This window comes from Phaethon aethereus (genome assembly GCF_964289735.1).
Source record: "Phaethon aethereus genome assembly, chromosome: 2".
NCBI lineage: Eukaryota > Metazoa > Chordata > Aves > Phaethontiformes > Phaethontidae > Phaethon > Phaethon aethereus.
The window spans coordinates 63741062-63765445 of NC_138582.1; the positions used below are offsets into that span (position 1 = coordinate 63741062).

General features: G+C 37.0%; 1 protein-coding gene across 1 annotated transcript in view; it reads right to left on the reverse strand.

Annotated features, from left to right (window-relative positions):
- Positions 1–12003, reverse strand: part of CD226 (CD226 molecule) — a gene marked incomplete at its 3' end in the record, with an annotated part of 28979 nt that extends 16976 nt beyond the window's left edge. The window contains 3 exon segments of the mRNA XM_081996441.1: positions 7869–8196; positions 11778–11819; positions 11822–12003. Of these exon segments, the coding sequence (XP_081852567.1) occupies positions 7869–8196; positions 11778–11819; positions 11822–11837 (386 nt within the window). The 5' untranslated portion in view covers positions 11838–12003.
- Between the last annotated feature and the right edge of the window lie 12381 nt (positions 12004–24384).

Below are 24384 nucleotides of genomic sequence, written 5' to 3' on the forward strand. Positions count from 1 at the left end.
ACATAGAAAACAACCCTTCTACTTTCATCTTACTTTGGTAAAAACACAGCAGTCCTCATGGGTACTGAACGTTACAATTTTTTCCTTAACACAGCATATTCTGATGTTTGCATCAGAGTAACCAAGTAAAGTAACAAAGTAACCAAGAGTACATAACCCAGTAGGTTTTTCTTAGTAACTAACTGAACATTCAAAATGGCGAAGAGTAAAAAGAAGAAAAGAGGAAAAAAAAGTCAAAAAATCCTCAGTGCTGAATAAAAGGATCTGGATGCTCTGATTGTGAGCCAAATAGAACTGAAAATGTTATCACATTGTCCATTTCCAAAAGACAAATTTTCTCAGAGTCATATACAAGACAAAGGAGGCATTATTCTGCTTCATTTAGCAATGGTAAGACCTTAGATGGAACGTCGTGTTTCATTCTATGTATCTTATTTTGATAATGTTATATACAGACTGGAGAAAATTCTGATGAGAACAAGGACAATGAAATTCAGAATCACAAACTAAGAAGAAAAGCTAAAAGAACTGTGTATGTTTGGTACAGAGGGATGATTGAAGGCTGGCAACACAAGAGCCTTCCTCTTTTTTCAGAGGAAGGATTACAGTGAACAAACTCAGTATTAAACAAGAGATACCTTGGTTAGATATAATGGGAAAAAAATCTCCTTGTAAGGCTCATTACGCACAAGAAAGACTATACAAGAGTATTATGCATGCATTTCCAACATAGGAATCAGTCAGGGATGATACAGATATGATTGTCCTGCCTCAGAACACAGAGATGGATGAGATGCGTTTGGAATATCTCTTCCAAGCCTGAGTTTTCCACAATTCTATAATTCGTTTTGATCTAACCTTTTTCTTCAGAAAGGAAGAGGAGATATCTGCTCTACTTCCAATGGGGCTGGTTTGGTTTTTTCCCTTAGCCTTTTGTACTGAAGGGGCATCCAATCCTTAGTTCATCACAGAAGATAAAACGTAAGAAAAGCAGCATTTAACAGGTCACTAATCACAACAGAGGTGTGAAAAAGGCAGCTTCACTTGCTTCCATCCTCTCACTTTCTAATTAGGTGCTGACAATGCGGCTGACACTGTGTAAGATACAGAGATAGTTCTTGCTCTGGGGAACTCAGAGTCTGAGAGCGACGAATGAAGATCCCTGAGGATTATTTCTTGCTTCCATGTGCTTTAAAAGACTGATAATTTTTCACTGTAGACCTATGAATCACATTCTAAATTAAGACAGAGATAAAGAGAAAGCAAGCTATTTCAGGTGAATAGTGATTTGAAAAAAATCTATGCAACGTGCTGCTTTTGGCAGGCAGAAGAACATTAATACAGAAGTAAGTGCTGAGTGGCATGGATATCATCACGCTAGCTAAGAATAGAAAAGCTCTGTCTCTGCTATCACAGAGAGGTTGATCATTCTATTTAAAATATGGGAATACTTCATGGTACATCTGGCTTTTAAATACTCCATTAATGAACTTCCATTCTTACTCAAAGCTGCTAGCAAAACATATCCCCTGAGCAAATGGTCCATTGTCACTGATTGACAGAAACACAAATTTACGCTTTAATTTAAAAAGAAAAAAACCCAATCACATAATATAAAAAAACCAACAACAACCAACCAATTATGCAACTCTGTACACTTCACATTATGGATGTAAAAGTCATTAGAAACATAAAAAAAATATTTCCCATTCTATTCAGAGCATAAGATGTAAATTTTTAAGTCTAACTAGTAGTATTTCAGCACCTTACTGAAATAAAACTCCTGAGTAAATAAAATATGTTTCAAAATATACAGAAATTCATGTTAAAATGCAACAGTTTTTAAAGGTAAACAAAGAAACACAGGACAACAATATTCCAGGTAATTTTTAACTACATTCATTCTTTATGTAAATAAACATATAACACTACACTGCCATAAAGGCCAGTTTTCATGTAAACAGTTTATATATCACAAAATTCTTCACTGTTGAAAACCTTTGACCTTTTACTAGAAGTGTAGCAAAGACATAGTGTATAAGAGTAGAACAATAACAGTTTGTGACCTCTTTAATTATGTTTATTATAGTCTACATTTTAGGTTAAATTCTATTATATTTAAAATAATAAATATTCTAATTATACATTTCAATGCAAATATAACAACTCTTAATTCAGGGATCACTACATTTTGATGCACTGCAAGCCAGAGAACTAACTATTAATAAGGCCAAGTGGTTTGGGAGGATGTGAAGCACATGAAGCCAGATGTACTTAACACTACTCCTCAAGGCAGAATGAATTAGAGGGTAGTTTGTAGCTGCATGAGGCATCAGTGCAGTGGTCTGCTAACGTGAAAAGTATTGCACTAAACTGCAGCTGACAAAGAAAAGTCTCATACTTTCATAAGGGCAAGACAGAAAAGGGCAAGATTATCATATGGGTAATGACAATACAAAGCTATAACCAGGTAGTAATGATACGTCATGTATCATCACAGATATGAGAGTGCAATAGGAAAAAAAGTTGTACATAGTGTTTATATAGGAAGCCTACCTTAAACCCATTCAATTCCACAAAGTATTGGACCTGGAAGACATTTTAAATGTAAATTATCACTAATTTATTTTGCCAGGTTGGGGACAAGGCAGAAATACACTTCAGATTTGCAGAATTCTTAAGATCTTGATGGAAATCATACTTTGAACCAAATATTTGTCTATTCATCTTGTCTTAACCTTTCCTCTTCGTATATCCTCATTATAATGCTCCAAGGATTCATGACTGGCTGAAAAAGAACAGACAAAACAAAGAACAAAAGCAAATATGCATGACAGGATGACAGGACAAGTCCTTAATTTCTGTTGAATAAATGATGAAGAGGCCAGAATAATTCCTTAAACTCCTTTTTTGTGACTTGATACTTTATTCAAACCTCAAAAAAAACCCTTCAAAGATAAGTTAACTGTTGTACTGATGGATTTAACTGAAGAGAAAAGAACCAAAGGACCGAAGACAGGTCTGGAAAAGGATCAAATAAACAAATGGATCCATGTCTCAAGTGGCCATAGGTAAGCAAAGATCTGGGCAAAGCAGAAAAAGACAAAGGTTATAGTATGAAGAAGAAAGGAATTTTGCCGATACCTCTTCCAATTCCTTTGTAAGTTAAAGTCCTCCAAGGATCCATTCCAAAGTGCTAGAGACTGGAAATGTATCCTTTCCTTGTATACATTTCTTTGCAAAGGTTTATCATTTAAAAAAAAAAAAAAAAAAAAAAAGGAAAGCAAGATTTCAGAATTCCTGCTGCTGTTTTGCTATTGTTAGGTACATGGCTGGCAATTGGCAAAACAACACAGCCGAGTACGGTGTTTTGAGTGGCCACCCAGGATGGCAGTTAAACACGCACCTCTGTACACCCCTGCCCAATGGACTGACCGAGCGCACTGCGCTCTCAATGCTCGCTGATTTGAAAGTAAAATTACAACACCTGCAGCTTCAAACGCTTTCTCTTCTAGGCAGCAAGTGTATGAAATGAGTCTTTTTGAAGATCAACAATTCCTGCGTGATGTCTCCAACTCCAGTGCTTCTCTCTGCTCCTCACATTTTATACTGTACTCAAAACCAGTCCTCAGACATACATCTCTAAGCACTGTATAAAAGAAACTACAGATCATCCTTAAACTGTTCATTAAGAAAGGACAAATAAAACTACTGATGATTCCTACATAATCTTTACAGTTCATAAAAAATGTACAAGGAGTTTTCTCTGAAAGTATGAGTTTTGTTTGCTTAGTGCAGGAGTATTTGTAATTCATAAAATGTGGGAATATGAAGGGAAAATAAAAATCCCTTGAATTCAGTTGTGAAAATTGTCAGATATAGGCTCACACAACAGGAGGAAAGAAGCAGCAGATTCACTCAGCTGGGAAATATCTTTCTGTGGGATAACTAGACTATTTGTTGCCAATATACGCATGTGTAACAGTGGCAGAACACACTTTCAAGTTCTTCACAGTTATGGTACAGAATTTCATCACTGCATCCGCTTGTAAGAATATCCTGTACCTAATTTGTTTCCAGTATAATATCCTGAGTATTATTGCATTTCTGTCAGTATGTTTCAGTAACTGCCAATAAAGAAATCATAGATAACATTGTGCAGACTGCAAGAGTTCTTTCTCATCTATTTCACAGATGTTATATGAAATCTTTAGCCAAAATTTAAGGCAAAAAGAACAAAATACGTCTTATCATTTTTATTATATATTCTGATACATCTCTGGGACTAAGGTGAGACCACACCTAGTAAAAAAAAAATCAATTACTACAATAAATACATCAAAAATTTTATGTAAGTGTTGATTTATCACGACTTCCAGGGTCTTCCATCTGCCAGTGATGCAATGAGGATAGTATGCCAAGAAAAAACCTATGTAATGAGAGCTATAACTTCCTCTGTCTCCTGGGATCTCAGGTCCTTACGACAGCTCAGCCATTGCTTATCCAAGACTAAGCTGCTTTTTTTCTTTGTTTTTTAACTTTTGTCTCTGATTGAAAAAGAATTGCATTCACCCCACTGAGACCATGGTGGGGTGAACTGCTGTTCTGCGACCAGAGACTAAGCCAGGAATAGAGTCCTGAATAGAGTCCTAAATAGAGTTTCTCCAGTATTATTTTGTCACCTCATACACTGCAAATCTGTTGTGATCTTTTATTCACTCAATAGCATCTTTAATCACATATTAAAGAGTGTAACCACAGTGGACATTTTCTTTATAAAGATATCTTCACTCTAAAGGGAAAGAAATAGGGATGTTGTTGACATACTTATAAAAAGAAGCGTGCTTAATGCTTTTCAAATACTTGACTTCTTTCTTCTCTTTCTCTGTTTTTGTTTAATAAAGCAAGTCATGATCCCCAAACTTTACTAACTGCTTGATTTAGACCGTCTAGTCTCAGGGTCTTCTTAACACTTGAGTTGCTGGATCTAGTGACACTACTGTAACCGTTAGACACTACTTGAAATATTTACTTATTAAGCATCAGCACCTGAGGCTTCAAACTATGCAAATGAAAAATGCTGACAAATCAGAATCATACCAATTTTGCTCACTCTGTATTCGTAGTTTTAAAAAAATTATACAAAGCATGTGGGAAAAAAGAATCAGACTCATGACCTCTGTTGATTACCAGGAATGTAGCAGTAGAGCAAATCTGAACAGTTTGAGTGCAGAAACTTTCATTATTTTGCAAGCCAGCAAAAGTTAATCCAAGATAATTTATCCAAATTTATCTAACTGCCAGGAGATATGATTTCCATGTGAAGAACATTTCACCTTATACTTTAATCTAGTTAAGAATCTCCATCATAACACCATATGGCATTTCCCTTTATTTCTGCTATTTCCTTCCAGTGGAAATTCTGAAAGCCAGTCATATACTCTATACCCGTATTCTGTTGCCAGCTTTCATTGTGGTACGTGCTGCAGATTCCTCAATGCTATACTTACATGCTTAAGCTGATGCAGGAATGTCTCTGAGTCTTGCAGTAACAGGTCAGTATAGATAAATCCTGACAATTTTCAATGCCCTGGTAGCACAAATTAAATTATAAACCAGGCTTCAGTTTTGATTGACACAAAAACCTTAATAATATCAACTTAACTTCATTTGTGACAATTTACCGGAGCAAGCTTAAGTTTCATGTTGAATATTATGTGTCCACAAAGCTGCATGCATTTAAAGGCAGATAGATATAACTTTAACTTAGCCAATGAATCTTTAAAACTAAAACCACAAAATGCAAAGTATTAGACATCATGCAATTCCCTAAAAAAAAAAACCCAAAAACAAAATAGTGTATTAAATGTTTGTTGATTAACTGTTATAAACAGAAGAAATGGATTTTGTAGTGAGTTGTTTATTTGTCTGGAACACGGTAGGTAAATTAATGCTTTTAGAAAAGTAATGTCTATTGGGTATCAATAGATCAGAAATCCTAACCAAAGAAATCAGCGTAATTGGAAAAAAGTTTTAATCACCTATAAAATGATCTTTCCAGATTTATTTATTCCATTGGGTATCATATTCCTTAAGAAGCACTTCATATTCCAGAACCTCAACTATTTGCGTATATTAAAAGATCCATGTACAGTGAAATTATGAGACTAACATGCAGCTTTCTCAATGCCCTTTCGCTGGTGCAGGATAAAAAAATTTAAAGCTGAACATCAGTGCCTAACTTCAGAGGTTGGAAGACGAAGAAGTAAAATTTTATGTCTAATGTCAGCAGCAAACTAAAATACCATCTGCACTGAAGCCTGCCCTGAGGGACCCCACTCAACTCTTTCACTAGTAGGACATTCCCCCTACACGTGAATTGTATGGCTATGCCAATGTGCCACAATGGGGAAAATCATTTCAGGTCCAAATTGTTTTATCTAACTAAACAATCTGGGAGAGACAGAATTATCTTTTTTCAAAGTCACAACAATAACTTATGTGTAGTTTAATTTCTGCATTGATGAGCAACAATGTTTACTAATAAAAAGCTAACAGAGATAGGAAGACAGTTTGGGTTTCCTATTTCATAAGTGTCATCAACAAATGTGCTGGCTAAAATCAAGTTTCAAAAACCTTCAGTGGTGAAGGCAGGAACAATATCCCTTGAGTTTTTGAAGTTTAGATATGTCCTACAAGAGTCAGATCCACTGTTTCAATTGTAACATTGAAATGAGAGAATTGTAGATAAAATAAGGTTGAAATGAAGACTCAGGATCAGGCTAGGAAAAGAACTGTTATTTTTACTTTCTGGTCTTTCAAATGCTAGGAACTAAATTTTCCTTTCAACCCATTCTTTCCTAGCTGTGAAATACAATAAAATATTGAATGAATTGAATTTTTACTCTAGAGGATGGGAAAGCAGAACATATTCTTTCTACATTCACAATATCAAATCAACAAGCCAATAACCAGAACTAGTTATCTTTTGAAGGCTATTCTATCATGCATACACAGTAATCTTCTAAGGACTTCTATCAGAGAAGCTTGTTAATTTGTACCAGAGTTGTCAGTTGACCAATGCTGACTAGGCATGCATGGAAAAATATTATTTTCTCCTCTTACTCATACAGCTGGAAAGGAAACCGAATTGGATGAGTGGTCAGGTAACTACAGAGCCTTTGAAAAGTACATGGGCAGCTACACAGAAAGTACATGGGTATAACTGGATCTTTTTCTTTCACTCTTCCTTTTTCCATCATTAAAAAAGTCTCCTTTTAAAGAAAAGGTATTTTTTCTTCATTTAAACTTCCCTATTTCCCTCCTTTCTGTTGCCACACCATTCCTAAATGGTTATTTTGTTCCTGAAAGAGCAAACACAAGAAGAGCTTCTAGGAAAAAAAAAAATCCTAGTTTCAGACCAGGAATGCCTTCATCATAGAACATAACAATAAAAATATAGTATCCTCCATAGGTAGTTATGATGCTCATCCATGAAATTTCATTGGTAGTTGCAATTTCATCCTCTAAAGACATCCTATAGCTTGTTGAAATGCTATGAGAACCTTGGCCCAATGGAAATATCACCGCTGCAATGACCATTAGTACCTGAAATCTGCCATGTAATACGTTGCTGCTGTGACATCTATCCATCTCGTCCAGTTCCCCCCCGTACTTCCTGCTTCTCGTAAAATGATCTTTCGTCAAAGTAAAACAATTCTTTACTGTTGTGCTAGTTCTTTTCCCCAAATTACTCCATTTCTGCATGCTATAAAATTACAATGCCAGATATTCCCTCAATTGGCATGGATTTCTGTTTTGCATATATCAGAAATTTAAAAAAACAATGAGAGACTTACTTACCTCACTGAATAATTTTTATTACCTTTTCCCAAATTCCATCTGGGTAAGTCACAATGGAGCAAAAGTAAAGACCAACATCCTCCAAAGTGCTCTTGATGAAGGATAAGGACTTGTCTTCCCTGGAAGCACTTTTAAAATAAATTACTCCATTGTATTTGTCTTCAATATGTATGCCATAGATTGGATGCAAGACAGCTATATTTTCTTCATGAGTTACATTAAATTTCATCCAGGATGTTTTGATTATCACAGCTTTTTTTGGATATATGCATTCCAGTTTCACCTTCTCAGTAAATTTTATAGATGAATCCACAAGCTTTCCTTCTGTGTTGGGTAAAGCGCATACAGAAGTTCAGTTTCAGAATTAACATAGTTGAAAATTGAAATTATAGAACAACTCGGAAACAACTTTAGCAGCACTACAAGCAAAACACTGAAGAAAAAATTCACTAAGAAAAAAAACCAAACACTAGATGTTATTATTATTTGTAACTTCTGAATATCATTGAACAGTTAAAATTTTTCTGAACCACACAGTAACACACTTGTGAATTGTGATCATATCTGTCATAATGCCATAAAAAAATGAAAGATGTTACCTAGGAATAAGAAAGCAACCTTACTTCCACAAAGCTGGAGAATGGCAATAAGGAGAGATACATGGTCCATCTCAAAGAACACTGGAATCAGTGACTTCAGTGCGACATGGTTTATTCAATCTCTGTGCACCATATGCCTTTCTCACAGGATGTTTTTACTTTTGAAATATGAAAAACACTATGCACTTTTCACTTTCACATTCTAAGATACAACATGGCATGTATCCAAAATCAACAGAATTACTCCATTTTTCTGACACTGCAGTTCAACATTTATCTATTATGCCGGGAGTGTAATATCTAAAGAGAATGTAAGACTGTTCCTATATATTAGAGCTCATAATTTTGTGACTAGTTGTAGAAAGCAATGTCTTAAGGTCTGAGAATTTATTTATGATAACATGTCATAAACCAGCATTTTGGCATCAAAATTATGCAGATCAAAATTTCTTGTTCAAAAGTGTAAGAATCTTGAGTATTTGTGACTCATGTTGAAATTTGTCAAAACAAGCCACACTCTTACATCTTTTATGGATTTTTGTCAGGACAACTGCAAGCATTTTTGCACCTCAGCAGGCCACAGTTTTATGGAGCTGCTTAAAATATGAACATGATTGACCTGAAGTCAAAACTAAGCTTGGTTAAAATTCTCAAATCATAGAATCACAGAATAGTTTGGGTTGGAAGGGACCTTAGAGATCATCTACTTCCATCCCTCCTGCCATGGGCAGGGACACCTTCCACTAGACCAGGTTGCTCAAAGCCCCATCCAACCTATCCTCGAACACTTCCAGGAATGGGACATCTGCAATTTCTCTAGGAAACCTGCTCCCATGCCTCAGCACCTTCACAGTAAAAATTTTCTTCCTCATATCTAATCTAAATCTACCCTCTTTCGGTTTAAGGGCATTAGTCCTTGTCCTATCAATACATGCCCTTGTAAAAAGTCCCTCTCCAGCTTTCTTGTAGACCCCCTTCAGGCATTGGAAGGCTGCTGTAATGTGTCCCTGGAGCCGTCTCTTCTCCAGGCTCAACACCACCAACTCTGTCAGCCTTTCTTCATAGGAGAGGTGCTCGGTCCCTGTAATCATTTTTGTTGCCCTCCTCTGGACCTTCTCCAACAGGTCCATGTCTTTCCTGTGCTGAGGGCTCCAGAGCTGAATGCAGGACTCCAGGTGGGGTCTCACAAGAGCAGAATAGAGGGAGAATCACTTCCCTTGACCTGTTGGTCACGCTGCTTTGGATGCAGCCCAGGACACAGTTGGCTTTCTGGGCTGCAAGTGCACATTGTTGGCTCATGTTGAGCTCCTTATCAACCAACACCCCCAAGTCCTTTTCCTCAGGGCTGCTCTCAATCCATTCTCTGCCCAGCCTGTATTTGTGCTTGGGATTGCCCCGACCCAGGTGCTTGTCCTTGTTGAACTTCATGAGGTTCACATGGGCCCACTTTCTCAAGCCTGTCCAGGTCCCCCTGGAAGGCATCCCTTCCCTCCAGCATGTCAATTGCACCACGCAGCTTGGTGTTGTCAGCAAACTTGCTGAGGGTGCACTCAATCTCATTGTCCATGTCACCAACAAAGATATTAAACAGCACCAGTCCCAACATGAACCCCTGAAGAATGCCACTCATCACTGGTCTCCACTTGGATATCAAGCTGTTGACCACAACTCTTTGAGTGTGACCATCCGGCCAATTCCTTATCCACTGAATGGTCCATCCATCAAATCCATGTCTCTCCAATTTAGAGACAAGGATGTCATGCAGGACACTATCAAATGCTTTGCACAACTCCAGGTAGAATAAACAAATGTAATTTGAACTAAAGCTCACAACATTAGAAATTAGTCTTTTAGGTGATCAATAGCCTGCACAATCTTGTGAAGAACTTAGCATTAGATCTGTTTACGACTCCTCCCACAGTGCAACAACTTGTGTGTAAACCAAAATCTGTATATATTTTTCTGTATTAAACTAGGTGTGGTTTAGGATAATACAACATTTTGAACGTTTGCAATGACTCCGTTTTGCCTCTTCCTAGTTAGATCTGTAATTCTCCATTGTTGCGGTTGCACTTATTTCTACTCTATCTTGTCTGGATTTGCAAAGTACACTCAGATAGTCAGTAGTCCATCTGATGCCAAGTGTAAAAATCTAAACAGAAGAGAATTGAACTGAAGATTGAGTCTTGTTTTATTTGCATTACAAAGTTACCTTTTCAAAGAGATCAAAAGATTAATTTACATTAAACTTGTCTCAGGAAACAAAAGTATTGCTGATAAAAAGCGCAGGAAATGGGAAGCTTCAGAAAGTAAATTGCAGATCTTGTATTGGAAAAGAAAGGATCTTGTGAGTTGAAGAGGTCCAGTTCCTGGGTGCTGTGCGGCATAGCAGCCTTCAAATCAGCTACACAGGATCTATATGGTTCCTACATTTAAATCTTAAACCTCAGTGACTACCTGTTCTTAAATTGCAGTTGTAAATGAGGCAAAAAGAAAAAATATCTAGCTTGAAATATTCCTTACGTCATACTACATGGTTTACAGATGAGTGGTGTTCCACAAAATCTAAAGTGGAATAAAAAAGATAAACATATGTTAATTTTTTTAGTATTATTATTACAAATGAAACTTTTACACATCTGTTTTCTTTAATTAAAGCTACAATAAAGTACTTGGAAAGTCTCCAAAATAAAGATAAACTCCTTAAATTAAAATTACTCTTCACTCATCTGTTTATAAATATAAATTACAATTTTATCACTCTGAACTTCATGCTTGTTTCTCTCCATCTGGCATTGAAAGAAAAACAGAAGTCAAGAAATTAACGCCCAACCTCACATGACAACTAAGTATCGATGACGTAATATGTCATATAAAGGCATTTATTTGCTGTACAACAGACACAGTAACTACAAAAGTCAGGGATTCTTGGGCAGCTAGTCCCAAGAACAGGGTCCCTTGTCATACCTGCTAAAAAAAAGCAGCCTGTAACCAGAGCATTACTGGGTGTCCCTCTAAAGGCTGTGATATAGGTCCCCTCCAGACACCAGTACAAGTACCCTCTAGACACCTGGGCAACACACCTGAAAGTCACAAATCAGAAAGCTGTAGGTGCTGTGAAAGTTGAATCTACTGGGAGCAGGCACACACTTAAAGTATCATATTTTTACAGAAAATATAACCTATAACAAGAGAAATACCATCTCCACCATACCCTCCTGGAGAGTGGACATATCAGAGCAGGTAGCATAAGGGAAGATCTGTCATGCAGTCCTCTCCATTACAGCCTCTCCTCGTACCTCCCTTACCTCTAACCTCTGTTTCTCCCTGCCTCCCCAACACTGAAAGCTGTAAAGTCCACATACCTCTGACCATCTGTGGATAAGAGACTCTCACATCATCATCAGCAGCAGCAGCCGCAGCAGATCTCACAGTCCCTCCATCACTTGGGTGGTTCCTTGGGTTCTGACTCTGGTTCTCTGCCCACTGTTCCCCACAGTCTGGATCTTCTTTCCCAGTAATCGCACTTTCTCTCTCTTTGGATCTCAAAGCAAAGGAAGGGAAGGCTCACAAAGACAAACAAGCAATAGTAAACTAATAGTTGGCTAAATGCCAATTACAGTTTGACAACAAAAGCAGCACAGTGGAATTTTCCAGCTGAATGTACAACTGTAGGATGTGGTTGAAAAGAAAAAAAAGTAGAAAGAAGAAAAGGAAAAAAGATTGTGCAGTAAACACAACGGAGATCTACAGTTTGGATTTTAATCATGACTTCAACATACATCTTTGGTGACCCTGGGTGAGCCATTTAATTTCGTGGTGCATTAATTTCCCAGACGACAATACATAGATAATATGTAATGAATGCTGCTGTTTCAAAGCATGTAGTAATAATTTCTGTAATGAGGTTTTTTAATGGAATTTGCTATAAAACTGTGAAGAATAAAACATACATATAGGGCCAGCACAATACGTTAATACCTTTTTTAATGAGTCATTAGTATTTAAGATTTAACAGATAGGCCTGTAGCAATAGTGCAGAAAGAGTGGCAAATAATATACTTGCAGACTGCTGCTACCACCAGAAAAAAGGCCTTGACTGTGGCAGTATAGTGAAACAGGAGATAGCTAAAAAGACGACCATTCCGGGTGCTACTTCTTTTTCTACGAACATTACCAACGGGAAAATGATCAGGGCAAAAAGGTTCTTTAGTTTCAGTGAATCTCCAGTGAAGATAATGAAGCAAACGGGCTGGGAGGAGGGAGGTGTGAGCGTATTTCACACTTGGCCTATGCATCTCTGTAGATTAACTCTAACCCTGTTGAAGCCATGGTAACCAACCCAGAAGACAAAATTCAGTAACAAGTGATACAACTCCCTGTTTCTCCATGCATGAGGGTACCCCTGTTGCCAGTGTGCCACCCTCAAGAAAATTACCTCTTTCTCCATTCACCATTCTTCGTTTCTTTAAGCGGGATGGCTGAGTGGTAGAGCTGGACAAAGGCACAATACTTCAATTTGCTTTTTCCTGTTCTGCTTCTAATCTAATTGCACAAATAAAACCCCCCAACTTGGATTAATCTATAGACATACCTGATTCAGTAACATAAAGGATAAGATTCTTCAATATGTATTGATTAACCTCAGAGGAGAAGTTAAGTTAACACCAGGTATTCCTCCAATGAGAAAGGAAACAGTTTTGAATTAAATACAGTCATGTTTTGGGGATATATCGATAAAGATGCTTCAGAGAGGAAAAAAAAGTTGAATCTAAGAGACTTTCCCAAATATAGAAAATTAAAGAAAATATAATCTACATACTCAACTTCTTGATAATTTCTTATTGTTAAACATACTGGTCTCAAAGAGGTTACACTATATAAATTATAGTTCTATGGTGAAATGCTTCAACTCCAAAATGTCAACCTTTGCGAGAGGATACGTATTCAGGAATCTCTAGATAAAGGATTATGTTTCTACATTTCTGGAAATGGAAAATTATTTACATTCTTTGGAACTGGACCATGAACTGGATATTCATCCTAACATAACACTGAACACCTAAATGGATCAGGAAAGTAAAGACCGTTGGTGATAAAAAACACAGCTGTAATATGAAGGCTAGATAACACTAAATGTTGAGATTCAGGAAAGGGTTTTTTGCAGTTTTTTTCAGGGAGATTATCCATGAGTAATGGATGCCACCTGAATATAGAAAAGTTATGTTTAGTGGCAGAATAAGCTGATGGTGAGGTGTACTAATAGTATCAAGGCCTGCTTAAGGCAGTGGAAGAAACACCACTGCTGAACAAATTTTGAACTAGGCACCGTAAAGCACTACTACTGACAACTTTCAAGCCAAAGGTGTGTTGGTAGGAGACAAGGTTTGTGGTGTTTTTTTAAGTTCACCGTGTAAGTAACGTTCCTTTAATGTGCTCATAGCAGGAGAGCCCGCCTGTGACGGCTCGCTCAACTTTAGTGAAGTTTGTGTGTCTGCATGCGGAAGGGGAAGTCCTTAAAGCCACCAAAGTTCTCTTCTGTACTGAATAAAGCGATCTGAATAAAACAAAAGTGGAAAATATGACAAAAAAAGTGAACTGAAGATGACTATGAAGACAATGAAAAAAGCCAATTTGATCTACGTATAAAAACAGAGCCAAAATTTCAATGAATAAACACAATAAAATATCCAATTAATTGTTCTGTTTATATTTTTACTCACAGGATTGTTTTATGATAAAAGCTATCACCATACCTTTTTCTTCTATCTAAACCTTTTCTGTTCAGTGATCTTGACAGTAAATGTTTGCCACTGATTAGCTCAATAAGGTATCAAAAATGTCGTTTAAAATATTTTATAAATTCTTCTACTTTTATAATTAGAAGATAGCACTGGCTTTCTATTCACATTTGGTTGATAGTTAGTCTATGCATTTTCAGCCAGTAATAACACGGAAGGCTGCGTTTGAAAGACATGAGAGATACTAATTCATAAAGGAAAGTAGTAAATTACATTTGAGTCTCTAAGAATTTCATGTACTAATACTATGTAGTTGATTATGCTTATTTCTTTCAGTTTAATTCTTTTCCTCCTGTTGAAGTCTCTTATTTTATTAGTTTCCAAAAAGTGCTATTATTTGCAGAAACCTGAATATTTCATCTTAATGAAAGAAAAATGAAAGCAGAAAGGCTTCAAAGTTTTCACAGAAATCCATTATTGGGACACGAAATGGACATTTCAATTTCAGAGCACAGGCATTCTCACACACCTATTATTTTTCCTGAATTATTCCTTTTCATGGTTCAACTCTACTTTTTATGTCCAGAATGTTGCTAAATAAACACTGTTAAAAGTCAGTTTAAGGGACTGAATGTTGCTGGATTTTCTCTTTTGCTGGCAGAGGCTTCCAGAGCTGTTTCCTAAGCAATACCCCCAAATACAGCCCGGATGTGAAAACTTCCCGCAGAGGCGGTTCACTTAAGGTTGAGGCTATCCTTAACTATAGGATGATGTCAACTCAGACATGCCTCCGAGAAAGATCTGTAACTTCTATATGGCAAAGAAGCTTGTGACTAGAAAGGGCCTTCAAAATCCAGGGAGAAAGCTAAAGAGAGCAAACAATGCATCTTTTGTATATGGCATCTTTAACCGTTTTTGCCGATGCATCCAGGACCTGACACTGCCTGCCTTCCTAGCAAAGAAAATTCTGTTCATGCATCTTCTTTTTCTTAAGCCCTTTTTGTGCCCCTTTATTGGGAAAAAGCTTGATAAACAACAAAGTGACAGTTTATCATTTTCCAGTAATGCACGTCTCTCTCCTACAAGATCAACTCAAGCAGCTAACACTATCTAAAATCTTCCCCCTACACACAAAAACCCCAGACAAAACCAAAACCAAAGGAAACCACTCCAAACACCAAACCCAAATATCCTCAAAGTAGTGGTAATGATGCATAAAAGCAGAAAATCAGATGACTGTTTGCTTTGTTAGCTATTTCCAGTTTGATGACTCCTGCCTATTGCTTTTTCTGCTTAAAAGTCAAAAAAGAGGTGGGGGGTGTAATTGTACAACAGATGCTGGTGCTGCTGGCTGAGACGAGCTGGGTACAGTCAGGCATTGAGGTGGAGGTGGGGAGGAAGCCATGCGTTCGCCATGCAGGCATTGGCTGGAGGAGCTGGGAGCAGATGAGGTGGGATCCCAAAACAGACAAGACAGACCCTCAGGCCCGTCGGTTACATTGCTCTGGCTCATTGTTTGCGTCCTGAAGAAACGCAGCCAAGGACACCCCGGTCATACCTTGGTACGGGGGCGTCAGGGAAAGCAGCAGTAGCTCCTACTCAAAGGTCCTGCTGACTTAGTGGTCCTTTACACAGAAAGGGTTGTATTCAGATTTCCAGATAGCTACCTTGGCACAAACGCATGGTCACTTCTTTTCTTTTCCTCTCTTTGATCTTTGACTTGTTTTAAATGCCCTCAGAGGTACCAACCCAGCCATTCCAACTGCCCCTCGAAAGAAGCATACTTCAGAACAAATAAGCAACCTCTTCCCCTACAAGTTACATTGCTTAAAGATTTTCAAAATAGAAAATAAAAATATACTTGCTAGTAAACTTTTGAACAAATAGTGGACTAAGCTGTCCCCAGTTTAGGGGGAAAAATGACCTGGGAGAGGGGGGTTATGAAGGACAAAGAAACTATCTAAAAACAACTACCTCCTACCAAATCTTTACACATGTAATGAAATGGAAGAATAAACAAAACCTAAAGAAAAAATTAAAATTCTGTGCTATTGTAATGAATTAAGGTAATCTGATGGTTTTGGAGATGTGCTTTTTTTTTTAAACTCTACACCCCCACATACTGATATATAGAATTCCTCAGGTAAAAATCCCTTTCCTAACTAAAATCAAGAAGAGATGTTTCTTGAGCATGCTGTTTCTTTACAGAAGTTCATTTGCTTATGCAAAGTTCAACAGAACAGTAGAGCTTTTGCAAGAAAGGTATCACAGTCAACCGTAAATTAGTGGAACCAAGGAATACCTGCTGCAATCATTTGTTTTAGTAGAAATAGCATAATAATACCATAAATTCCCACCTGATTCACTACAACATATTACATCTGGTTTATGCTAATGTAGTCCAAAGGAAATCAATTATATTTATGCTGACATAAAGCAGCAGTGACTCATATTCTCAATTAGTCTCTTCAGTTTGAGAAGGAATATCAGAGACTTTTCTTTGTTTTCCAAAATTTAGCCTGCAACCATGTTCACAGTTTTCTAAGAACCTGAAAGTTTAATTACAGCTATAGGACTTCAGAGCACCCATTAAAAAAACATCACAAGCTACTTTATGAGGATTTACTTTTAAATTGAATTATTGTGACTGCATAGGTCTTTTGTTTCATTAATGTGTTGATAACAAGAGGCACTGGTCTCCAACAGATTTTTTTTTTTATAAATTATGTGTGTGATCTGTAAGAATCATAAAATGCCTGTAAAGTAGCATACCTGCTCAAAAAAACCTTGTCAATTATCTTACCAATACTATCCTAACATATCGGTTCTGCTATCAATTAAAAATATTATGCTTTTATCTTTGTGGTTGGGTTGAAATCATGTGTGAAGCCTCTGTCAGTTTGAAATATAATCCATTTTCAATCATCCAAAGTTAAAAGTTGCAGGTATTTCTTTTCTTACAATTATGTTTTCCTATTTTTAATTGGATATTTCTTTCTTTTTTGTTAATGTGAAAGAGGTTTTTTTTAAAGTTAGTTATATGAGTATATGATGTGTAAGCACTCGAAGGCTTACCAGAACAATCCGATGCATTAGACAGGCAGGAATTTAAACAGATAATCCTCAGCAAACCTTGCTAGGATAATTTTAAAGAGTTGTTTGACTGAATTTAGGTTGATCAGAAATAGCCAGAGACCTTGGTTTTGCAGGCAGTTCATTCTGAAAGAGGTAAAGGAGAGTGCTCCTCATGCACGCACTGGACTGTCACACGTACAACTTCAGGTTTCAGGTTATTCAAGCTGATAGTCTGGATCAAGATCTCCAAGGTCAAAATTGCATTTATCAACTTCCTTGCAGTATCCATTACATTACATTACAATTGTATCCATTACAAACTATATTTATTTTGCAATGGGAAATCTGGATATATAGCATTAGTATTTTTGTTTGATTATTTTTCAAAGCATAAAATGAAAGATACACTGTATTGTTATAGCTGTGTTTTGTCCCTAGATTCCTGGGATTGAGAACTTTGTGTGCTGTTTTTTGTTTTTTCTGTTGTAGATGATGGTAAATGGTATTTTCTGGATATTATGTTTCAGTCTCAATGTTGTTGGGTTTTTTTTCACAACTGAATCAACTGTATTTTCTGTTAAGCCCAAGATGAATACATATGTGACCCCCTTTCATTTGAGTAGAAATTCTATTCTTTCAAAAATCTTATATATAATAATATACAGAATGTGGCAGGTGACTTAATTCATCAAATAGTGAATAAATTCTTCTGAGAAAAAAGATAAAAATTTTTCTGCCATTCTGATATTAGCCATTCTTTGTACTTATATTCTCTTTATTTTCTGTGGAAAAGATCAAGGGCTTTTCTGTGCCTGAAACTTGTACCTTCACACTGCCATGGTAAGAGTAATGCCATCATCCTTGGACAGGTGCTTTTGTATCAACACAAAATTCTGTTTATTCATCACTTACCATTTCATTCACATACGGGAAGGTGAATATACACATGGAAGTCAACTTTGCATAGCGTGTCTGTAAAAGAGTCACTAATAACATTGTTGCACTGGTATAGAAAAACCCCACCTTAAAGTACTGTAACGATGCTGGTAAAAAAAGATCCAACATTAAAGTGGTTGGCACAAAATCTGTGACTGATTATTAAGGGCTTCAATTGCAATTCATAAGTAAGGTTCAACAAAAGTTTCTAGAACTGCAACAGTGGAAAACACCTTAAATAGGTCATTGTTAAGCACAAAAAAAAAAGAAAAAAAGAAAGGTCAAACAAATTAAATTCAAACAAACAATGATGGCACAGACAGCTGTTGTTTTCACAAGTGTTTATGGCTGTGGTCTTTTGAAATTATTTACTACAATATCAGGCTATTTTACCTATTATGCTATTTCTTTTTCTCTCTTTCTGTCCCTTTCTTTTTTTCTTTTTTCTTTTTTTTAATGTTCAGTTTTACTTAGATTTCAAACCCTTGGTTTAGCACTTGCCACCTACTGCTGTTTCCAGCTGGCCATTTTATCTCTAACTGAAAATAAAATTATGCCAGCATGTTGGGAAGAAAACACAGAATATTTTAGAGAGTCATATGAAAAAGGGCATGGGCTGTTAAGGCTCTTTCTTCTGATACGTTATTGCAAATACACTCCCAGCACAGGATAAGGAGATTTATTAGCATTAAGAGATGTTTCAATTCAGAGGGAGAATAAAATAATCCACCCTGAAGAGCTACATCTGAATGATTACATTTTGACCTCAATTCCTGTGAATTTGTCCATACGATGATGTTTCCCCTGCTGGGACCTAGTCCACTATCACCTAACGTTAGATTTTTCTATTGATTTTTATCGTCTTTGGTTTCTTAAAATCAGTTGTTGTTACATCCATAAGCATTTTTTTCCCGTGTTCATTGCTCTGTCATGAAATGTTTTGAAAAACATGCTGGATAAAACTCACAACATTAAACTGCATATCTAAACACGTAGAAACTCTGAATAATGCCAATCAATAGAAGAACACAAATCCTTACAACCTACTGCTGTGCTACAATGTTTTCTCTTTTTTATTCTTGCAGGATGCAAACTTCCTGTGACTAAGAAAGTCAACTTTAAAAACAATATTCAAAGACATTTTTCGGACTCTGGTCTCAGTCATTTTGCCATTTAAAACTGTATAAAACAGTTGCTTTATTCAAGGGGGGGGTGCCCTGTTGATGTATGATAAATGCAATAAATGGAAACAAAGCAACAGCAAATTACTGTCAACAACCACCCGAAGTGAGAAGTAACAGTTTTGCTCCTATAAATGTTAAATGCAAAAATAGTAAGGAAAGATTTTCAGAAACCATCATTAGTTTTAAGCTAAACATCACCACTCATTTCCAAGTAATTCTTGTTACTTTGGCCGCTGTTTGATGACTTTGCCCCACCCCAGCACAGGGCACAGACGGGGCGAGAGGACGAGCAGCACCCCAAAACCTCAGACCCCTCCCCGCTGGCTGCTCCGGCTCCTGGCGACCTCCTGCGGAATAGCTCCCCTCCTCCTCGTGTATGAGCACACCTTTTTGGAGAGCTGCTTTGCAAACCTTTAGTTATTGCCCAGTAATTTTGGACAACACAAGGTTTTTCACTCAAGTGTAGCATTTTTATTAGGTCAGAAAGCAGCATGCAGGTGAATTTAGTTTTCCTTTTTTAAAACTTATTTTTAATGCTGGAAACTGTACATCCTGCAGGTGCGAAGAAACCACACCAAAGGGTCGAAGGAACAGTTTCCTGAGCTGTGGATTAATGAGCAACTGATGTCTTGATTTATGCAAAGAGCTTAAAAATCACACCAAAAGTTTCAGAAAAATTGTGAATTCCAGTGACACTGCTTCTACCTGCAGAATAAGCTTGCATTGGCCCTTGCAACTTCAGGGTTATTTGCCATTTCTGGAAAAACTTTCAAACTGCAGTGAATCTAATCATAAAGGCACTTGCTTGTGCATAGTCCCAGGATTGACCGAATTCCAGGTTTAGGAAGTCTCTGAAATTCAGATAAAGTAGCTTTAATTGGAAGCAACTCAAAGTTTTTATTCAGGTGCTATTATTCAGCTCTGGAAGACACCTTTCTGGAAAAGTCGACTGATGGGCAAGAAAACTCTGTCTGAGGAGAAGTGAGGCATTGCTCCAGCTGCCAGAGCAATGGGAAACAGCCCTCCCTGCAAATCCACAACTACAGAGTCCTGGAATGACAACTGAGAGGAAAGTTGGGGGAAAAGAGAGGAAAGAGGAGAAATTTTTCCCCTACCTAATTTGGTGAAATTCACTTTTGAAGTGGAAGCACTTTGAGCTTTTCTACAACACCCTAAATTTAGATTTATGTGATTAGTACTGCTATTCTGATGCCAGTGTGTTGGCTGCCGTTGCCTCAGTTGAGAGCACATCTTTCTCAGCTCACCTAGATGTTGACAACTGTATTCTCTCAAAAGAGCTTTTGAAGACCTTTTTGTTGGGGTTTTTTTTTTTTGGTTGGTTGTTTTTTTTTTTTTCCCTCAGTATTGTTCAGGTTTTGGTTTATTGTTTGGTTTGATGATTGGCACTAAGCCACATTAACTGGTCTCTGAAGTCAGTAGCGGCTGGTGACGCAGACCTAACACAGGAAATTAAACTGAGGAGACATTATCTTCTTGTTAAATTCAGTTAGCAGACCTCATCTGAATTGGCTAGTAACATTTTAATAACACACATTTATTACTCCTGGATCTAAAACAAGGGCACAGGTGATCCTTAAACTCCTTGTGTGTGTAAGATACTGTGCCACAGGCAGTGCAGACATCTCCTCTCTCTCCCGTTCTGCTCTGTCTCCATGAAGCTCTGCACTTCTCTGTAGAGTTATTCAAGAAGTGAGACAAGAGAATAATTGGTTTTAAAAAGCATTCCTTGCTGGTGATGATCCCATATGTATTTCAACATGTCAGTCTTCTGAAAATAGTCTCAGTTAGGAAGCATTTCTAAAACAGATTTATTAAAGAAAGATAGCCAACACCAGTGAAAAACTGCAAGGCACGTAAATTACTTATTCTAGTGAAAAAAATCTTGTGTTACAGAATCATTAAGGTTGGAAAAGACCTTTAAGATCATCAAGTCCAACCATCAACCCAACACCATGCCTGCTAAACCATGTCCTGAAGTGCCACGTCCACATGTTTTTTCAACACCTCCAGTGATGGTGACTCCACCACCTCCCTGGGCAGCCTGTGCCAATTGGAGTTTGACCAAATGTTAGCTACATGAAGCACTGGGAATTGCCAGGCTGTATTCTGATGGCTTCAAATGCTTTAAACATTCAACATCTAACATTGTCTCAGGCTACCCTATACTTCATGTTGTTTTTAGAAACACTTTTCCTATGGAAAAAGAAGGAAAATAAAACATAAGGTTTACCTGCCAGTAAAAAATAAAAACTCTTGCAGAAACTACATATGGATATGTATTGCTTGTGGATTCAGATCTACTCCCTATTGGGCATAAAAATTGCCTCCTGCAACATAATCAGTCCTACCTGGCTCATTGAGAAATTTATTTCACTTACACACAAAAAATATTTTTCCCCCAAGTTTCCTATGAGTTTTTCACTTTTAGAAATTCCCCCCCCCCCTTATTTCTTTTCCCACTGTTCTTGGCAAATATTAGGTCAAAGAAAATGCTACAATTTTATTTTAAATCAATAAGTTAGCTAGAAATTATTTTACAGAAAGCAGTCATATAATATGCATGATTTGGGGTTGTTAACCTCAGGCTTCTCAAGACAGAGTATCATCTTTGATACTAAGAGTCAGAAATCCCCTTATAGAGCGATTCTTTCGACAGCAGACATGACTTGGCCAGCATTAATTCTGAAAGGAAGTACAGCAGATTTTCTTGACCCTCTTTCTTCTTTTCCAAAAATCCTGTCCAGCTGAACCTGTATTGCACTAAAATGGTTCACAAATCAGCTTCTACCTATCCTTGTCCGCAACAGACCACGAATATTTAAGGCACCCCTAAACCAGCTTTTCTCTCATCGTCAAGAGAAGCAACAATCAAATTGGAACGTGGTTGCAGTTTTTCCTTCTTATCGATAAAGTCGGAAATGGCATTCAACCAGAACTTTCCTCCTCTAAATAGAGTGAATCAGTAGTCTTTGGCCAATGCGTTCTTTTAAAAGACGTTGGTGAATGCAGTCTGTCATGTCATTAGGCTCAACTCTACACCCTCATGGCTTGTGAACAGAGCTCTCAACTGGGCAAGCTTTGGGCTGGTTCTCTCCTAGAATAACTTGACTGTGAAATACCTATTGAGTTTTGAAGATATTACTTATTTCCATTCTGAAATTTTTGTGGATTTGGGGTTCTTTCTTCACCATATACCTTAAAGTCTCACAACATCCAAGTAAATAAAATACCACACATGAGATGATAAAAGACTATGTCTAATCAGCTACATCAGATTCTATATTTGGAACTGTTTTGTTCACTACAAAATGCTTATTAAACAAGTATTCCAACATAAACAAAGAAATCTTGCACTGCATGCAGTAACACATTTGGGTAAAGTACTTTGAACATTATACCATTGTTAATATGCATAATTTAGCATTAGTAAAACATCTTTGTATAAATATTTGTCACAACTATTTAATGTGATAATTTCCTGTGCTGGATTTGCAAGCGAAAGGAGCACGGTTAGCAAAGTTTTCAGATTTTTTGCCGAGGCATATCTCTGATAGTTTAAAAATGCCAAAAGGGGCTTGTCTGCATCACCCATGCTTTGTAAAACCACAGACCAACAGATACCTGTTAGCTTCTTGAAAATCATCAGTTGCATTTGGGGGCAGGAATTACTGTTATCCTCTGAGATTTCAATAAAATCACAGGTCTTAATCACATGAATGTTGGTAGAAGTAAAGAAACAACAGATGCAGCTTAGAAAAAATAGAGAGCAATAAAAAAAAGTAATAATGAATGTACATTTCAATAAAACAAAAGGAAATATTAAAATGTGTTTGGTTCTATGAAGTTAAAAAAACAACATTATATTACAAAATAATTCGACAATAAGAGATGAAAATCTTACTGGCATAATTGTTCATATTGAGAAGAAATGCCAAATCAAATTCAAGATTCATGTATTTGATTGAATTGCTGTCCACAAGAACTTACATTTTTAGTCCCTAAATAATGCATTACAGGATATAAAATGTCAATAATGGTGAGTAAGTAATCCAAAACAGAGGAAAAGAGGCAGAATAAAAGCAGAAAAACACTAGCATTAAAGTTACTAAAAATTGATTCGAATTCTCTGGGGGAAAAAAAAAAAACAACTTTAATATATATAAAATAAAACCCATGAAAATATTAATAAGTAATATTAACAAAAATCTATTTATGAGTCTCCTGAGATTTCTTTATAAAGTAGATTATTTTCAGCTGCTGTGGAAAGGAAATGTAAAAATCTGGTGGAACAAAAATGAGCTTGTTTTCAAACAGCTCTATCACATATTTATTAAAAGCCCTTCTAGCGCCCAACTGCCGCGCAATATTTCAATTTTGAATAAAATTGTAGAATCATATGCAAAAATCATATGCAGTATTGATTTCTGTTAAAATTACATTTCTACTCAACAAAGACTTGCACACATATATAAACCCTAAGGACCAGGATCTGAAAATGTAAAGGTTCGTAGTCTTGTTGGCAAGCAATCAAGAAGCTGGAAAGACAAGATGCGGTCCAGGTTGAGCGTTCAGAATCGATCCATGTGTTTATGAAGAATAAATACACTACTGAGCCTAAGCAAGTTCGTTTGCTGTAAATCCAACACAGACTGACACTCCCCATTTCGGATGCAGGAAAGCAGGTGCTGCGAGAATCTCCTCTTCCAGTGAAAATGGGGTCAGCTTTCACCCCATACTTTTTTTTTTTTCCTTGAAAGGATTGCGGTGGCTGAAATAGGGTAGCCAGGGGGAAGATGCAGCTGAATACCAACTGAATTGAAAACCCCTACTGTTAGTCTTCAGCACCTAAAACACGAGTTATAAAAATTACATGCCCAAGAGTAGCTGGCACTGAGGCCAGAGGGCACAGACTGACCCTCGTCCATGGGGCCAGACCTTCTGGGTTACAAAACAGGGAGACTAACC